Source organism: Limanda limanda, chromosome 17 (genome assembly GCF_963576545.1).
Source record: "Limanda limanda chromosome 17, fLimLim1.1, whole genome shotgun sequence".
In the NCBI taxonomy this organism is placed as follows: domain Eukaryota; kingdom Metazoa; phylum Chordata; class Actinopteri; order Pleuronectiformes; family Pleuronectidae; genus Limanda; species Limanda limanda.
The window spans coordinates 4,745,423-4,764,500 of NC_083652.1; the positions used below are offsets into that span (position 1 = coordinate 4,745,423).

A 19,078-nucleotide genomic window follows, 5' to 3' on the forward strand; every position below is an offset into this window, starting at 1 on the left:
AGAACAATTTATTTAACACGTACTGATTTTTCTTAGTTTGGTCCCCTCTGTTAACATGAGTTAGAAACTAATATTGTAAGATGGCTTAAATATAATTTTTCTTGCATGCAGCCTGTTGACATAATTGTTTTCTACAATATTACATCACTCATAACCACCATACACGTCCTGTCCTTGCAGCCTGGAACTGTGATAGTTCTTTACAAAAACAACAGTGTCAGCTCTCTTCCTGAAGACTTCACCTTACTTCAGCAGGGGTAAGTGTCCGCTGCAGTCAACTAAAATGAGAAATGTCAGAATTTCTGTAGATTTTCTGTCAGTGTAAAACAGTTAAGTTAGATATAAATATCAGCATATAGCCTATAATGTATACAGTCATTGTTTAATGTGGAACTGGGACACGATCTTGGCTCTGTTCACGCAGTGTTTATCTGCTTGTAAACTTGGCTGCTGACGCTGCTACTTGTTTCTGCTGAACCTGTTAGAGACTCTACAGTGGGGTAATTGTCCCTTTGGATAATAAATATGACAACAACAGTGTTCCTGATTACAAGGTATTTTACAAGAACAGGCGTGTGTCGCCTCAATATCTGTACAGCTTCTAACTTTAGATTTGGCTGAGGGCGGACTTAATCTTGTGGTTTTTCATTGTCCTGACCAAAGACATAAATAAAGATAGATTGTTCAGAAATGAAGCCAAAATTACCCGCATAAGAACGCTGCCATGTTGCAACAATGGTGTCTTCACTCTTCACAGAACTGGACTGTCAAGATGGACAACGTGAGGGCTCTTGAAAAGTAAGCACCTTGATCATCCCCCTGGTGCAGCATAGATCATAAACCCTGCCTCCTCCATGTTAGCAGATGGTTGACGGAACAAACTAAAAAGTAAAATAACAGTTCAAATAAATGTTTCTCAAAGATGGTGTCTGGCATTTTGGGTTGTTCTTATCACATTAATTTAATGTGTATCGGCAGTACCTCAAAACTGCAGCTCCATCCCCTGACCACTACTGTGCAAATGACGTCATAAATGTAAGACGCACTTGTGTCTGAGATATTTTGGCTTCAGTTCTGGACAGCGGGAGGAAGTGGAGACGTGTCATCCATCTTTATATAGTCTATGTTTGGCAGATTGAAATAATAAATTGTCTGTACAACAGAGCATGAGAAAAGCAGAGTCAGATTCATTTCATTATAACTGCACAAAGTGTTTCACTTACAGATTGAGAGGACTGGTGATTCCAAAAGGTCCTTGTGTTGACCTTGTTCTTTATTAATAAAGGGTAGCGTAACAATGGAAATACACATGATACTCTTTTACAATGGTTTTCCCTTTTTTAAAATCCCACTCAAATTACATTAATGACCAATGAAGCCCCATAATCAACTTTGCACCCAAGGTCAAGGAGCTAGAAAATTCACAGAAAATAAGTGAGTTGTTTGATGAATAAATTATCTGAATAATTTATCTCTGTTGAAAAAAGAAAAAGTCTCAAGTTGTACTCAGACTGAGAGGCTACAGTATAATGTCTCCCAGAATTCTTCACACACCAACACATCATTTAAAAATCCTTTAAATAACTATCAATAGATTAAATTATTAATTATTAAATACTTTCCAACATTGTCTTTTCTTTTTTTTCACTATTATAAGTTTGGCTAACAAAGTCCAAGGATTAAATTTGCTTGTCAGTGTCTTCTCCTATACATTTCGCTGCCTAGGATTTTATTGCACTCATAATTGGGAGTCAGCACTCTCAAATACACTATTGGTGTAGAGTTAGATTTTTGCTTTAACCAGAGGCTGAGGGGAGAAGCCCCAGGCATACCCCTCCTTAGAGGGTCTCACTATGAGAGCTGAGTAGAAGTCCAGTGGGGATGGTGGATCAGACCTCCGACTCCAGGCTGGATACCCTGCCCCAGGGCTTTGGCACATAGGGACTGTTAACTCTCCGTGCCACCAGCACCTGCCTCCGCTCTCTGCTTCCAAGACCTGGATCCTCTCTCTTTCCTGTGCCATCATAGGCCCCAAACATATTGTTGTGGTAAACCACCTGTCTGTCACTCATACGAGGCAGCATTGCTGCATTTTCAGGGCGGTGGCTTGTACAAGGAAACATGTGGCACATGTCCTTGGAACCATCATACAACTGGGATGGTCCCTGGGCCAGTGGCCCCACATACACTGGTAAGTCTGTGTATGAGTTCAGGTAGGTTGAGTAGTGTCTGTGCACCACTGTGGAAGAGGAGCGGCGCAGGGCAGCGGCATTCTGCAGGATAGCTTCCCTGTACGAGGGCAGCCGAGTGGAGTCACAGTACTTGAGCTTTTGCTTATAGGGATAGGATCCCATGTGGGCGGGGTCCAAGTACGCAGGCTCAGCAGCCAAGGGGTAGCAGGACAGGTTGTGCCCGAGACTGCTGTATAGCTTGTGGGGTTTTGGGTTGGCCACAACCACCCGTGGAAACAGGTCAGGCATGTCTCCGCGGGTAGAGGGAGATGTGGATGTTGAGGGCTTTGTTTCATCCACCTGATGGATCCTGTCATTGCCCCATGTGGCTCTGAGAAATGAGGCGCGGCGGTTGAGTTTGTCCTTCCCCAGGAGTGGTACATCATCCATTTCGGGCTCCAGATACGACTTCATACAGGAGTTGCAGCTGATGCTGCTGCCAGGATAGTGTCTTGCAGTGCAGGAAATGGCAGCAGCATCAGGAGCATGGTTGTTCAAGAGGTGGTTGGCCCTTAATTCAGCAAGGCAGGATCGAGGTTCATCATAGTCACCTCTCACTCTGGGGTCTGCAGCATCAAACACATAGGTATGGGACCTCCTCCTGCGGCTCACACAGTCAGGAGGGTAGCTAAACTTCCTCCTCAGTGGCCCTTTGTGCTCCACGTAGATATCGGGGACCTGAAACTCCCTGTAAGGAACAAAAGGGGACGGTGGGTGCCGTGGCTGGTTCTCCACATACAGCCTGCTGCTGTGGTAGGGGTTAGCTGAACCGGAGGGAGCAGGGTCCCTCATTGCGATGTGAGGACTGCTGAGGCTGGAGATGGGCAGAGTTCTCTCTACGACGTGCTGACTACTGCGTGCTGGTAGTGTGTAGCGGAGTGGGGTGGGCCGAGTCACCACGCGGGGATTTTCGATTAGGGGCTGGGTGGAGGTGTCCCCATAATGAATTGGGAACGTAGGTGTGAGGGCCCTCTGGGGGTATGGTGAGTGGTTGTCAGTGATGCTTGAGATGTAGGGTAGATGGCTGTGGTTCATGTCGGTGGCTGTCACTCTGGGTGGAAGGCCAGCCCGCACATTGTCGGCCCCCCGCCTGCTCCAGTTCTCCAATGTTTTTGTAGCGTTGTCTAGAGAGTTCTCCACTCTGGCAGAGGACACCATGTCCTTCGCTGTCTGTAGCATCTTTAGCATATTGGCTTGTGAATAGTTGGTGGTGATGTCTGGACTCTGCATGCTTCCATTGTGGTCGGTGTGCTCTACTCCACTGAAGCAGCTGTAGATGCCCTGCAGACAGATGAAACAGTGACTTTTAAAACCTTGGAGTGATTGATACCAGAGTCAACCCAAACAATCTATGAAACACCCAAATGCTTTCAGTCTTGTTTTGCTACAGTTTCTGTGATTTATCATGGTCTGTTACTTTAAAATTTCTAATGAAACAGCAGAACAGAAAGCCATTATACCAGATACAGATTTATTGTTGTTTGTGGTAGTTTTATGTTTGATTTGGAAAATGTTGTTTGCACAAATCTTGATCTTCGAAAAAACGGCTTCAGCATATACATGAGTTGCTGATCCTGCACTTACCATGTTAGTTTCTCTTTTTTTATCCCACCGCCTTTATATTACTTTCAAATGCTGTATCTGTTCGGAATACTTAATCTGAACTCTGACTACTGTTGACATACTGATCAGGGTGTTTTAATGGGGCAATTTAAATTCAATTTGTCAGGCAGCACGGCCATCACAATATTTCAGCAACTATCCATGAAATCCTTTTATTGCTTTCAAGTAATTTTATTTTAGAATATTCTTTAATATCGTTGTCCCTCAGTGTTAACAATTATATACTGATATTTCTGAAGCTGCAGTTTGAAGGATAACTGAAAGAGTCAGTGAGCTTTATACCTGCATTTGCTCATGCAGCAAGCCGTCAGTTATGTTACTGTTACATTATCCAACACTTCTTTCTGTACAAAGTGCTTTGTTGCTCGTGTGGCATTTAGATTACTTTAATATTAAAATATCTATAGAGCATGCAAGATTGAGTGGGTGCTATGAATGGAGCTCTAATCCACACATGTTGTATTGTCCATGTTGCTGCAGTTACCACTAAGTCATCATGCAGGAATAATTTAGATTTGGCATAATATTTGTTAATATGAAAGCATTCATTTAACAGAAGAAACATTGCAGAAAAGATGTGCATCTATGTTTATATTTGTGAAAAAAAAGTTTTGGTTAATTTGCTCAGTTATCAAAATGTTGTTATATATACAGTTGAGTATACGTTTAGAGTTTGTATGTTATGTTTATGGTTAAACTGTAAAATAAATAGTCTCAATTAAATTATTGTCAGAAGAGATTGATACGAAATCTTAGGAATCATTGCCAAATTTTCCTCATATGCATATTGGTACATATATCGATATAGGAATTTGTTCCTTCCTAACATAAATGCCGGCTCCCCAGAATCCATACTAATCTTTGCAGCCTGCAGTTTTTCTCATGTGAATGAAACTTACTCTGCTGATAGCCAGGAGGAAGTCGAGCTCTTCTGATTTGCGGATCGAATGACGTAGTTTCCAGTACAGCAGGTGTTCCCATGCAAAAACCAGCAGACTCAGGCCCATGGCCACCAGGAGCATGTAGAAGACCCCTGCCATGTTGTCAATGTCCAGCTTACTGCTCATCACCTCTTTCTTCTCATTGCGACAGATGCCCGTGAGCCAGACGGTCTGGAGCTTCTGTGTGTCACCTGAGAGCGAGCAGCACAGAAATACAAGTGTTAGTTGCAAACAGTTTAATTCTTGGACATTTAAGTGAATAATGAAACACTTTCCAACCCGAGATTCTCAAATAATCAGGACCCATAAAACAACTACTCAAAAGATTAGTTAGTCTGTTGTGATTCAGCAAAATGGACCCTGATAGATCTGTGTGATGCTAAACATTTTTTTACATTTGTCTGAAAATGTTTGATGGGCAGTACAGGCAGCCCCCCACCAACCAGTTAGTAGATACCGCCCTTTCAGGCAGCCAATTACACAAATAGAAATGAAAACTTTCCAATTTTCTATTTCTCCCTTCGATCCAACATTAAAACAATGGAAAATTGGGAAAAAACCTTTCCACAATCCTAATTTTAAATTGTTCAAACAAACAAAAAAAAGAACATTTGAAAAAATCTAATTCAGTGTTGAACTGATAACCCTTACACAGACCCTGACGATCTTTTATTATCTTATTCTAAGTCAGCAGCAGTTTCTTGCCAGTAAAACTCTTTAATAGATAGTTTAAGATAAATCAAAATAACTCACAAGTTAACCAGAAATATGGAAAAAAATTATGTTATTGCTGTTTTCAATTATGTTGTAGATCTTCAAATACTTGTCATATTCCCTTGTAAGGCTCCTTCCTCAGGTAATCAGGGCCTTTATGCCACCAGCAACCAAGATATCATTTCTGCTTTGCCAATAACAAACGTAGCAGTTGGGCACATGAAATAATTTATAACCTGCTAATTCATCCGATTACTTCATATCTCAGAACACTATAGGCGCCATAATTAAGATGAAAGATTCGATTTCACAGCACTTAGTGTTCGCACTTTCAGTCTGACATATCTGTATAATCCCTCTTCCAATTTATTGCATACTGCTGCAGCAGATGATCAGGCTTCTGCCAGAGGCTTCAAAACAACCTGCCGGAGGAGCTCAGGTTAACAGAATAATGGCCTCAGCTTAAAGCACCTCTGGAAACTATAAGTTTTATGGACACACATTTATGATAAGTTTGTCATTTAAATAACTTTGACTACAATGATATAGTGTACTTTGTTTTCATATCCAATTCCACCTTATGTTCTCTTTCCTAATGGCAGTAAAATGTCTCCTCATATTCGTTTATACTATTAAGGTTTATGTAGAAGGAGCTAAAGCTATTATTCTCAAATTATTGGTGATAATCTTTGAAATTCAACATGCGCACTGTGTGCATACGCATATAAGAAATTACCATCAGCTAAGAACTGGAGCAGAGCCAGGTCGATGGGTCGTTTCCAGCGTGAATCCTTCTGCAGGGCAATGCCGTAACCAGTAGTAGCAAACACTTTGCCACTGCCAATGGTCACCAGCTTGCAGCCCTCATCTTTGCCAGCCATGTAATTCAGCACCGCAGCATCGTAGATAAAGGCATCCAGTTTCCTGGAACAGTCAAGAAACAAACCTTCACTCAAATGGCCTTCATTTAACCATTTGGCTCTGCTTCACTTTTTCAGTTCTGCTGTATGTACAGTATATAATATATATTACATCGCTTGGCAGACACCTACCCTGTTTTGAGGCTGTTAAGGGCATCCTCTACTCCCTTCTGGTTGTATTTGACCATGTGGGAGTGCATCTCAGGGTAGTTACTCCTTATGTTACGCTCGGTGCTGCCATTTGGGACCGTACCAAAGCGGAATGGAGGGTACTGCTCCTGTGGCTTTTGAAACTGTCAAGAGAGGAAGAGTAAGGATTGATGAAGACAAAAATGATCCCTGATATTGATTCTTTGCACACTGGAGAATAGAAATAGTATTTTATTTCCTTCTAAAATGAATGAACGATATAGTTTTTATCATTTTAGAGACATTGGCATGAGCATATGATTGAATTCAGTTTCTTCTAATACCCTGATGGTTGTTTGTTTTGTCATTTAAATGTGTCATCCTCTTCGCCCAGTATAAAAGCGCTGAGCTTCAAATACAATGACATTCACCTCATTGGTTGTTTTGTGATTTCTGTCTCAGCACTCAAGGGCTTTCATGCTAGTTAGAAGCGCCCTCTTGCTCTGTTAATTTACACATCTAACACGACGATTCAAAGACCTGACAATCAGTAATGAACTCTGTGTCCAAAGGGATCCGAGTTCCCTTCATCCTTTTTCTTGTCTGCAATACTAAATGAACTCCTCATTTTATAATTGTGCTTTTGGCAGCACTACATGCATTTAATTAGCTGTGGGGACAGGAAGTGGCACAGGGAGGAAGTACCGACACAATTGCACTTTTTCATTAACCTTAGGCAGGCACTTTGTTATCAAACTGTGAGCAATCTATCAAGGTCAAGTGTATATGTATAGACCTAAAATCACAAGTTTGTCCTTTCACAGTCTGAGGAAACAGGCGACTTCCTCCTCCATGACATAAAATCATGGGTTCTTCTAAAGAACAGACAGAAGTAGCAGTTTTTACAGTCAAGGACTACAAAGGAAAGACACTACAAAGAACTTGGGAATAGAATGACAAAATACAGAATACAATCAAGGTTTTCCTCATAGTCATTATAGTCATTATAAAACTATGGCACAGTGCCTAGACGGAACGAAAGGAAAAATCAATGCTGAGATTTCTCGACTGCTCTGCAGAGAAAGGATACCGTACTCTGAAATTATGACTAATGACTCGATTTAGACAATTAACATGATTTGTGTTGGTGAAATAATAGATTGGGGTCATGGTTGAAAGAAATGCTTATTATTGGATGCATATTTGTGGTGCCAAGACACTTTGAATGTGTGCTACCACCTCACATTTGAAAGATTGTGCAGTGCTATAGACATCCTGCAATTTTAACCTTGGTGTCTCACAAGGAACGGCGACTATCTGCAAGACAACAAGAGGTTCCTCACAAGGAAAATGTCAACATTGGTTGTTTCAGCAAATAGCCTATGCTGTTGGTGAGGACAGTGAGGTAGATTGAGCTACCTGGTTTAATTTTGACATCGTGTCACTAAAACATTTCCTCCAAACAGCTTACTGATAGACAGAGATTTAGTGTGTCGCTGACAAATGTTGGGCGATGTCAGAGTCAACATGATGTGTTACCCTGTCCCAAGGACTTTCTTGATAAGTGTCTGCTCTGTGAGGATGAGGCAATCATCTGCCTTAACACAGAGCTGCCTCCTAAGAGTCGTTTCCATCACTCTCTCCTCTGATACAAGGTCACTTTCTATGGCTCCATCTTGTTCCTCATTTACATTTATTTAACCTGAGGGGTTCAGCACAGTTGGACAAACAGCAATCCAACCTTCCATTCCCAGCAGGCTGCCACGCAGGATGCTCCTCAATAATCTATGGACTTACTGTTGAAACAGCTCTGCCTCTTTTTCTTCATACATCTTCAATGTATAATGAGACAAGAAGTGTAAATGGCTGCCAGAATCAAAATGAGCTTGGTCTTTTCCTCAAATGCCTCCCTAATCCTTTCAGTCGCCTGCAGAGCAAAGAGTCTGCAATTCATTTCTTGTGCTGACGGTTTAACTTGGATTTACTTGTCAATATTCGTATAAAACATGTCCTCAGGCCAGAAAAATATGCAAAAGATACCAGAAATTATAATCACTGTCTGCCCCAGAAAATCCTCTTGTGTGTTACATTCATAGTCTTTTCACAGTCTTAAGAGTCTGGGGATGTTATTTAATTTCAACACTGAACTCTTTTGTAGTTGTTCTTAAAAGCAGGGTCCAACAGAACCGATAGCTCAATCGTTTGATGGAACAGATGGCTTGGTCCAGTCAAAGTTTACAAATGTTAACTAACCAGTTGTGGACTGGGTATCCAAATTCATAACTTTTGTGTCATGTTGAAGGTAAATGAAAGGTCAGTTTTACTGTTAATCTGCTTTTTATAGTGTTAAGACCCAAAAAATGACTTTAATGGAGTGTTCATCTCATATAGCAGCACTATTAATACTAATTTACTAAACTAATAATGTAGTTTACCTGTAACCTTTGATTATGTACATATTTAGCTAATGTATTATAGTGTAAGGGAATAAACAAAATAGCCTTAAGTGTTGCAGTATAATGCCGGTATAATTATTCAATTTTGGGGGGGCTGCCAGGGCCGGACAATTATGATCTATTTAAAGAGAGAAAAGTGTAATAGCAGACAATTTACCATTTCTGGATCTTTGCCATCCATAGCCCAATCTAGAAAAGACATCTCCATGTTTTTCCTGAACTGTACATCACAAGCTACACAAACACACGCAACAGAATGTTGACAGCTGTGACAAAACTCTGTACCTTTTTGTCACTCAGTCCAGAGACAGTGTCGATGTATTGCTCCTGGATCATGAAGGCTGCCAGGTTGGCTGTGTAGGAAGCCAGGAAGATTACGGCAAAGAAAGCCCAGACCAGGACCATGATCTTGCTGGTGGTGCCCTTGGGATTCTCAATTGGCACCGAGTTGTTGAAGACGATTCCCCACAGCAACCACACTGACTTCCCAATCGTGAAGGTGGGACCTCCGGGTTCTGAGGAGCATGAAGTCAAAATTGACAGTTAGTGTATGGTAGACAATAATAAAGGCAAAATCCCCATTGTCCAGTTTTTGAATTGTCTTCCATGACTGGTTGACTTTTCCAAAGTAGTTTTTTCAACTGACCCTCAATTCATTTAGACAAGTAAAACTCTTTGAATGGGTTTTGGGATGCTTACTCTCACCTGGGGAAAAACATGCCTTGATTAACCATCCAGGTTTTTGTGGTACCATTGTTTGTCTAACTGCTTTCAGACATGCACTTAAGTCTGAACATTTCTCTGAAATTTTCAAGAGGGATGTATGTGACAACCTTAATGTCTGAGTGAATTGCTTCTGACATTTGCCATAAGATTTCCTGCCAGCCCCCGAGTAAAATATCTAGCGATTGTCCAAGTTAGCCAATGTGAGAATACAGCTGGACACAGACACGCAAAAGGAAAACATGTGATTGGTATAACACGGACATCACTCATCTTTTCTTGGCAATTTCCCTTTAAACCTGATATGTTCTAATTAATGCATGAGACATAAAACATCCCATTCTTGTCACCCTGTCTTGCCTTTTGTTTGTATTTTGTACATGTTTAAGTGTAGATATGTGACTAAGGTTGGACCGAACTGAGGCGTCTCTGTCACTGCTGTGTCAGTGAGTCGAGCCGCTGTAATTTTGACAAACGATCAATGTGTCCCAGAGCCAGTCAGCGCAAGTCGATATGTGGTACAAAATTAGATCCACATGCAGGTGACCTGGGGTAGATTTTCAGTGCAAATCAGAAAATGTCAGCGTTCCCAACATAGTAAATAGCTCTTGCGTCCTCAGCTTGAAATCAAATGTCAGCAGATTGTCTCATGAAATAACAAATAACACATAATTACAGTGAAGCAGCTGCTGAATGAAATCTCAGTGATAAGACTAAACTAAATCAGTTGATTTAATGTCCTTGTAATGCAATGAATGCAATGAGTCTAACAAAGATCTGAGCCATGAGTGCAGAGCCCCTCTGGCTTCATCTCACCCATTAAAATATATTTTATAGACCACACGGCCCCAAGATAAACCTGCAGTATCAGTATATCATTTTCCAGGAATTGATCTGATATGTGGCTACTGTAAATAGGTTTAGATTTTCCCATGTTCTGTAAAGCCCCTCCAGTCCATTGTTTATTGCTCCTCTTTGTATGAAGTCGGGATGCCAATCTTAAAATGAATAAATTACGTCTTAGTACAACTTTGATTTGCTTCTCTTGTACTGTGGCCCTCAGAGCTCAATGCACTGCAACTTAAGAACTCAATTTGACAACACATGCGCTGCACTAAGAAAACACATTGAGAATACTCGCATCACTATTTGCAGGCTTATAATAAGTAAGAGGCTATCACTAGGTTAATTGCACATGTATCTGCAAGAATATATGAATCATACTATCACAAAAAGTAAGTGGAAAAGTAAGCAAAAACACTTCATCTGATTTTCCACCAACACTGAGGGACAGCCAAATTCAACTTACAACTGTACGAGTCACAAACCATGGCAACAGCAAGCGTGTCCCGTGTAAACAAATCTGCTGAGAGTAGTTGGTAGTGTTGCAAGTGTTGTCAGTGCATGTGTTGGAGTGTGTTGAGCTCTCAGGGCCACCATACTTTTTTCAGCATTATTGCAAAATTTAAGGGACGACTTGTGATGCATTACAATGTATATATTCGCTGCATTATTCATTCACCATCATGCCAGTGGGATCAAATCACATGGTGTATCTTGTGTGTTCGGGTCCAATATGTTGGTATGAAAAAATTATTCTCTACTCATATAGACAATGTTGCTAAAAATAAAAGCCAAACAGGGAAAAGTTGAAGGACTAAAAGGAAAACCCAAGCTGTGATACTTGGGAGTCCACTTCACCTTCCATTTCATCTTCTGTTTTGTATTTATATATATAATATAATTAGGGCTGGGCAAGTTAACTCGTTTTAATCGAGTTAACTCAAGTGATTAATAACTCGATTAATTATTTTATATCGCATTAACTCAGGTTTGATTATTTATTGTTTTATTGTGAAAGTCAGGCTTTTATTTTGTGAAAGTCGGTACGGAGCTTTTACATGGCCATTTTCATTTTAAAGTTCTTCCAGACGTCGGAGTCGACAGAACCAAAGTAATTTGTAGCCACTGCCAAGGTGAATTTTCTTATCACCGGAGCACTTCCAGTCTAAAATATCACCTAAATGCGAAACACACAGTTGATATCAGCAAATCACTCAACAAAACAGTGAGCGGAGCGAGGCTTCGGCAGACTACGTTAGACGCAGGGAGGAGTATACATTTTTCATAACGAAGAGGATAACATTAATGCCCTGGCAGTGGCATTGACCTTTAATTTTGTATTTGCTTTGATAACATTGTTTAGTTGAGATTTACACTGAATATTTTATTTAACTGCAACTGTATTAAATGCTGATGTTGAAAGTGTTTGCACAACAAATGTTATGGCACTTTCGTTCATATGGCAGAACATTGAAAATAAAATTGCGCTATACACTCCTTTTCAATTCATTATTGGATTTTGCGTATACAAATGCGATTAATCGTGATTAATCAGGGAAATCATGCGATTAATCGCGATTAAAACTTTTAATCGTTGCCCAGCCCTAAATATAATATATATAATAATATAGTTATTGGTATTCCTTAACTTCCCATGCAAAGCTTCTGTTTGCTTTGAAAAGACAGGTGTCGTTCTGCTTTTTGTTTGAATAATTTTTGCCTTCTCTACAAATTAATCAATATATGATGAACCAATCCCTTCTCATCACATAAAGGATTTGTGTACAGCCTCTTCTTCTTCTGTGGTGTTGTGCTTGTAAAGGGAGGATAAGCGGATGGACGGAGGAGCGAGGCGAGACTCACCTTTGGCACTGACCAGGCTGCGGTTGTACCCAACTGGACTGCAGTATTCAAACACAAACACTGTGATGGCCACGACGGTGAGACACATGACGAACATCATCACCCAAACCGCCGGACTGTATGGTTCTGCAGGGAAGGAGGAGACGGGGGAAAGTCGGGTCAGAAGATCAAGACGCTCAAGATTCAAATGTCAACTCAACTTCAAGAAAAACTGTGCAAACTAGAACAAAGACAAGTTTTATTACAAATATCATGAAGTTGTGTCACTGCATCAGCTTTGACAGGAGCCTTATTCCATCCAACATATTAAAAATATAGAATAATGTTGAATAAAAAAGTACATGGTACAAAAAAACAATAACAAAATAAATATTTTCGAAAAAAAAAATGCATTCATGTCAAGCGCACACGAGTTGCTCACCTAAAAAGGCAGATGGTGAGACCGTCCCATTACTTCTGGCGACCATCACGCTGATTCCGGTCTCCACAAACGGCACAGAGAAGTCGATGATCTCCGAGCGCTCCTCGTTAATGGTCAGCGAGCCGATGGCCATGTCCGCCCGCTTGTAGAACACCTGTGGGGGGAGAAGAGCCAGTAGAGTGGGGTTATTGTAATGTGTGACTGCCTGACATTATACTGGATATCTGCTGCTGACCTGTAAGATAAATCTCATCCATCAGTGAAGTCAACACACTCTGAGGGTGATTTACTGTCAGGACAGACTCACAAAACCGCCAGACAGACGATTGCTTGTAAAGCAGGATCTGCCATCTAATCCATCTTTAATCCATTACACAGCATTGTAGTCTATACCATAATATACTAATATAGTGCAACATAATGGCTGTTGCATAAGGCAGAAAGTGGAACTGATCACTGAAGGCTAAAGGTCACTGATGGTCTGACTGAACAGAATGTGATGCTATTTTTTGCTGATGTTTGAGCAGTGTTCCACCAGCACAGATCAAACCGCTCTGTGACTCCCTTTCCTTGAATTTTCAGTCCCACCACATCAGTGTTTAACATGCTGATGGAGGAGCTGGTAGATTTACAGTCCAGACACTCACAAGCTATAAACTCCCCTATAGAGGCTGATGCCTCATTGAGCACTATAGCCTTCTGCTGTTTTTGAAAGAAAGTCAGAGAAAAAGTAGATAAGGTTGTATTCTCCAACTCCTGAAGAGGAGCAATCTGGCAGTGGAGATTATTCACTGGGATGCCTACTCCTCCTTTTTGTACTGTTCGTGCTGCACAGTGACCTTACCTTCATGAGGTCATTAATCTTGACTATAAATTGCTTTTCTTTTTTACCTCCGCCAAAGGAGGCTTTATTTGCACCCTGGTCCATTTGTTTGTTTGTTAGCAGGATTACGCAAAAACTGCTGATCAGACATCCATGACACTTGGTGAGCGATTGGAACATGGATCCTTTTGGTGTGGATCCAGACAAAGAGGTTGACCCAGGAATTGATTTTATCGCTTTTTCAAACATTTTGTGGTAAAGCATTTGTTGGCGTTTATGAAAATAATCAGGGATATTTAGGAACTGATTTATTTGAGTATGTGTGATTTAATGCAGGTTGAATTTAAGGGGAATGTTTGGCCTTGCAAGATAAGACTAGGGTTTGAGGTTTTTCTTTTATTTATTTTCAAAGTAAAGGTTCCAACTTTTATTTTAATTCATGTTTCTTAAATTTAACACTGGAGTTGGTCAAATAATCGGTTGTAGGAAGAGGAGCTCGCTTTACCACAGAGTTTGGGCTTTTTTTGAGCTTTTTTAACCTTATATTTCACAAAACAACCTACATCTGCATTAGGTGGAAAAAAACAACTGGCTTGTTCAGCCAACTGAAAAAGTCACAATTTGTCCTTTTTCCCTCAAGGGAATTAAAGAGGGATTAAAGTTACAATGTCAACAGCCAAGGAAAAACCCACATAGTAAAACAATATGTTTGTGATTCTGTATTATCAGAAGCATCTGATACAGCATATCTGGTTTCATGAGTCTCATCCAGATTGTGACCATTCTTCATAAAAATCATCTCCTGCATGAGACATCGTTATGAAAGCGTAACACTGTATTTCGGACCTATTTTTAACAGGAGCAATGCAATATTAAACACCCTTCAAAAACTCAGATTTCAGAAATTATTTAAAAAATAGTTTTCTACTCTAATGCACTTAACAGAATATTTTCCTTGGTTTGCTAATAAGGAAAGTGTCTGGTCAAATTCAGTTCAGCATATTCAGCTTTTCACATGCAAGGCCACTGAAATAGCTGTAATAGAGCTAATTTGAAACTTTCAAATAACCTTTAGACTTAAGCACTTGTTACATCACTACAACTACCCTCCTCATTTTCCCTCTGGTATATAGCGGATGTGTGTATGTCTTGACAGTGAGAATTTTTCTCTTTGGGCTGATGAGAACCAGAACATGGACATTTGACCTAATTCATGCTCTTGTCACTGTTGTGTACCTCCTGAATGAAGCGGTACTGCTGCCATGTAACCCCCCCACCCCCCCTTCTTCCAGCCTTACCTCTCCGATCATCCCGTTCCAAATGCCTCGGACCAGTTTGCCGTGCTTGCCGTTGGTGACCAGGTAGAGGTCATAGGAGAACTTTATGGTGCGGGACAGCTTCTTCAGGATGTCTATGCAGAAGCCCTTACAGCACAATTTTTTGTATGGCTCGGTGTGACCCACAATGCTGAAAGACAGAGAGAATATAACTGAGGATGTGATGTGATGCCATTTCTGCTCTGTCTCTTTAAGAACTGGCCTTTCTTAACACCAGGTTTCTGTTGTTCTCGGCTGCTCAGTTGTCATTGTTATAAATGATGCTATTAAACCCTCATTATATGTTATCAATTTGAGGAAAAATCTATTATATCCAATAAATGATTTGGGTAATACAGAAAGGTTTTAGGCTTGAAATAAGAAAACAGCTCTATGTGGTGCGTATTTAGATGTTTAGGGCTGATATCTGTAGAAGGGAGGAAGAATAACCTTGAACAGGAGCCACAAGTTCATAGCAGAACTGTAATAATCGAAAAAGCACGTGATATTATCTAATACAATACAGCAGCACAGCAGTGAGCACTGGCTTAGATGAGCTATAATTCCACTTCATTGTGTCTTATTTTCTCAGCTTTGTACTTGATTCTATTTTTTATACATAATCAATCTATTATAACAATACACTCATTAAGAGATACTGCTAACTAAAATGTGTTTTGAGTTGTAAATTAAATTATTATACTGTTCTTTGAGGAAAAACATTAGTGAAAAAAATCTATGGTGGTTTGAACATGGCTCATAGTGTTTCAAACAGTCTTAGACCTTGCAAGACCAATGCTTAAGTAGAGACAGTTGTTTGGGACATCTTTATGTTCTGAGATCTATATGTATTTGAAAAGTTAACACTGTGATCAAAGGTGCGACCAGCAACCACCAGCCACCGCTCATGAGTTGGAATTTTGCAAGCTGCATTAATTAATCTCTGTTGAAGCTGTACCCTAATTACCGCATCGTCTACCATTCGGAGATGTCCCCCATCCTTTCCTTCTCCTCCATGTCCTCTGACACGGCTGCTTCAGCCCTGGCTGTTTCACACACAAATTGTTTATACCGCTGGCTTAGTCAGTTGGCTGTGCCAGTATTTTCCGAATGGCACGGGACCAGAGCACTAGTTAGACACTGGTGCTTCAGCCCTGGCTGTCTCAGCACTGGGCGCCTGTACCGTAACCATCAGGAAATTCTAGAGACGAGAGAACTCAACTTCATATGACATTCCTGTCACAAAAGTGTTTGTGCTGCTCCAGGAGTCATTGCTCACACACTTGGTGGAAAGATGGGGAATTGGTCAAGAAAGAAGTCATTACATCTTGGGTTGGGTTTGACACTTTCTTTAACATTGTGATACATTTTCTTTGACAGTTTCACCCATTTCCTACAGAGTAATTCATGGATCCTGATGTGAAAATCTGACATATTAAGGGAACTTAAATTTGGATTCAGCAGATTTTAAAGTGGTTTCATAAGGGGACTTTTAAGCCTTTATGGAGGTATATGCTTTACAGGGTGACATTCTGGTTGCAACTTATTCTTATAAGAATGTTCGGCTGAGAGTAAATGAAAGCAGGTAGAGAAGAAAACCAGTCATCTCTACCATATCGAGGCTGGGTCTCTGACGTCAAGTTAAGTGTGAGTGCGTGTGTGTGTATATGTGTTTTTTTTTGTGTGTATGGGGGGGTGATTGCAGTTGGGAGAGTAGGAGCTACTCCACAGGCTTGTGCATTATGTCACAGCCCCGACAGATGGACGGACAGCTGGGTGGCACAAAACAAATCTGACATAAATTAATCACCACCAAACAGTGGCTGACAGGAGTGGAACTCTGTGCTGGATTTTTATTTGGACAGGATACTGCCAGACTTTCAAACATTACCTGAAGTAATTGAGCAGTTAAAACATCGACATGGCACACGCAAGTTAAAGACTCCATGATTAAATAGCATTTTCCATTTTGAATCTGTGAAGCAGATTTGATTCAGCTTAATTAACGCAGGAAGACATCTTTACATGTCCTGTATCGGACCCCCAATTCACAAGCTCGGGGGATGCATGGAGCTAAACGGAGAGCAAGGGGGAGAAAGAATAAACCCTCTTCCTCCTCCTTACATTGTGTGAAATGCTATGTCACTGCCAAATAGCATGGATGAGCTTGGTGTGTTGACTATGTGACAGTCTGTATATCAGGGGAGCAGTATGGGTTCTTCACTGAGACATGGCTGCATATGCGCGGCACAAAGAGTGATGAGAAGAAACTAGTGGGGGGTTTTGATGCTTGTGAACAGCAGATGGTGTCATCCTGGACACGTTACTGTGAAACAGTGTTTGCCTCTCTATAATCGTACCAAAGGAGATTCACACGTGCTGTTAACATGCCGTCATCAGACACTGCGGACGTAGCATGACTTCATCAACTCTGTCACAAGTGTGATAGTGCATCACGACATGGACTGTGAAATACTGTGATAAATCATCAGCATAATTATATTAAGTAAAACATAATTGCTATATCAATTGAGCCTTCATGCAAAATTCGTGGTAAAAAGGGTGCAGCACAACTGATCAATTAAAGCGTCAAAAGTAAACGTCTAGACTTCTAGACGTCTAGAGGCGGTGGACTAGTGGCAGAAACTTGGACTACTGGCAGAAAAAGGTCTCTGGTTTGATGCTGGTTCGACTCCACGGTTCGACTCCACGGAGTTTCAACAAAAACTTACCTGGATGGAATAACAACAAAAGACGAACCTGGATCTGTCCAAAAAAAATCAAAAAGACTATTCTCCCTACCCTGTCTAGTGCCCCTGAGCAAGGTGACACCAGATGGGATAAAAGCAGAGGACTAATTTCCCTCAATTGCATGAGTATGTCTGTGCATGTTTGTGCATGTGTGTGGGATAAATAAATTAAAACAAAAAATTATCTTAAAGTGCAGCTTGGGTCGCATTTTTTTGTCTAAACATGTCCAAGTCTGAGGGAAAATCTGAGTGGAAGGCTATTCAGTTCTCTTTCCAAGCCCAACTGAGTTTGTGTTCCTCTGTACCTGACATGCATGGCTATAACTTGTTAAAACTCATTGCAGACATGTGCATTGTTAAAAATCAGGTAGATAGCCCATCCAACACCTCAGAATCCTTGAATATGAGGAGGCAACCCTCACTCGGGCCAAAACCAGCGCGGGGACCACTCGGGGAGTTGAGCATGTCGCAAAACACACCAGTGTCAAAGGCATGGTTTACTGCTGCCAAGTCATATATGACAAGAGATTGAAAGATACCATTAGACGGGTCAGGCTTATCCTTCCAAACCTTAAAAATAAAGTAATACTGTGATATAATGCCATCACCATCCAAAAAGTGAAAAATATTGTCACATAAATTTTAGGTCATATTGCCTACCTCTATTTCATGGTCATGTCAGCAGACCTTAACCTGGCTTTCTGCCAGAGCTTTCTATCAATCCATCAAATACCCTACCATGTGGAAGATGCATACACGTCTACTGTCCCCGATTCCCCAGATGGAAAAAAAATCACAGCTCAAGGAAACAGGAACAGAGCAAACGAGTCTCCAGCCAAATAGACCTCCTCCCTGCCCCCTAGGCTGCTTCCGTCTCACACCTGGCCAGTGATTCATTTCAGCAGTTTACCAACCTTCATCATTGACTGTAGCTAAGGCCTAACCAATCGCATTCATTAGTCTCATCCATCAAGTCAAGCAACAGCGACACTGCATCCCAGCCACACCTGCAACCTGCAGATCACCTTAATTACCCCAATTTACCAAGTGAACATCATGTTGTATTGAAGAAGACCTGAAGCTAGAGTTTGAAACCAAAAAAAGACGACTGACGTTATAAATTAAGTGAGAAGTAGAAGCATATTTTTATAGACTTCTATAGAAACTGACTGCTTTCAAGACTTTTCACTTTTGTATTTAAGTCAACTTCAATAATCTATGGGTTAGAGACAACACCATCATTTGCCAGTTTCACCGAACCCTTTCTCACCTGCTCAAAGCAAACCGCTCTGAGAATCACATTCTTTGACTTTCTTTAGTGCCTT

At 40.9% G+C, this 19,078-nt stretch overlaps 1 protein-coding gene across 1 annotated transcript in view; it reads right to left on the reverse strand.

Annotated features, from left to right (window-relative positions):
* Positions 1 to 1,889: 1,889 nt before the first annotated feature.
* The window catches only part of grin2ca (glutamate receptor, ionotropic, N-methyl D-aspartate 2Ca), a 53,311-nt gene continuing 36,122 nt past the window's right edge, over positions 1,890 to 19,078 (reverse strand). The window contains exons 5-12 of the mRNA XM_061090277.1: positions 14,986 to 15,154; positions 12,865 to 13,018; positions 12,444 to 12,569; positions 9,300 to 9,529; positions 6,562 to 6,722; positions 6,246 to 6,433; positions 4,754 to 4,986; positions 1,890 to 3,512 (exon numbers count right to left, since the gene is read on the reverse strand). Coding sequence (XP_060946260.1) covers positions 1,890 to 3,512; positions 4,754 to 4,986; positions 6,246 to 6,433; positions 6,562 to 6,722; positions 9,300 to 9,529; positions 12,444 to 12,569; positions 12,865 to 13,018; positions 14,986 to 15,154 — 2,884 coding nt within the window. The remainder of the gene's footprint in view (positions 3,513 to 4,753; positions 4,987 to 6,245; positions 6,434 to 6,561; positions 6,723 to 9,299; positions 9,530 to 12,443; positions 12,570 to 12,864; positions 13,019 to 14,985; positions 15,155 to 19,078) is intronic.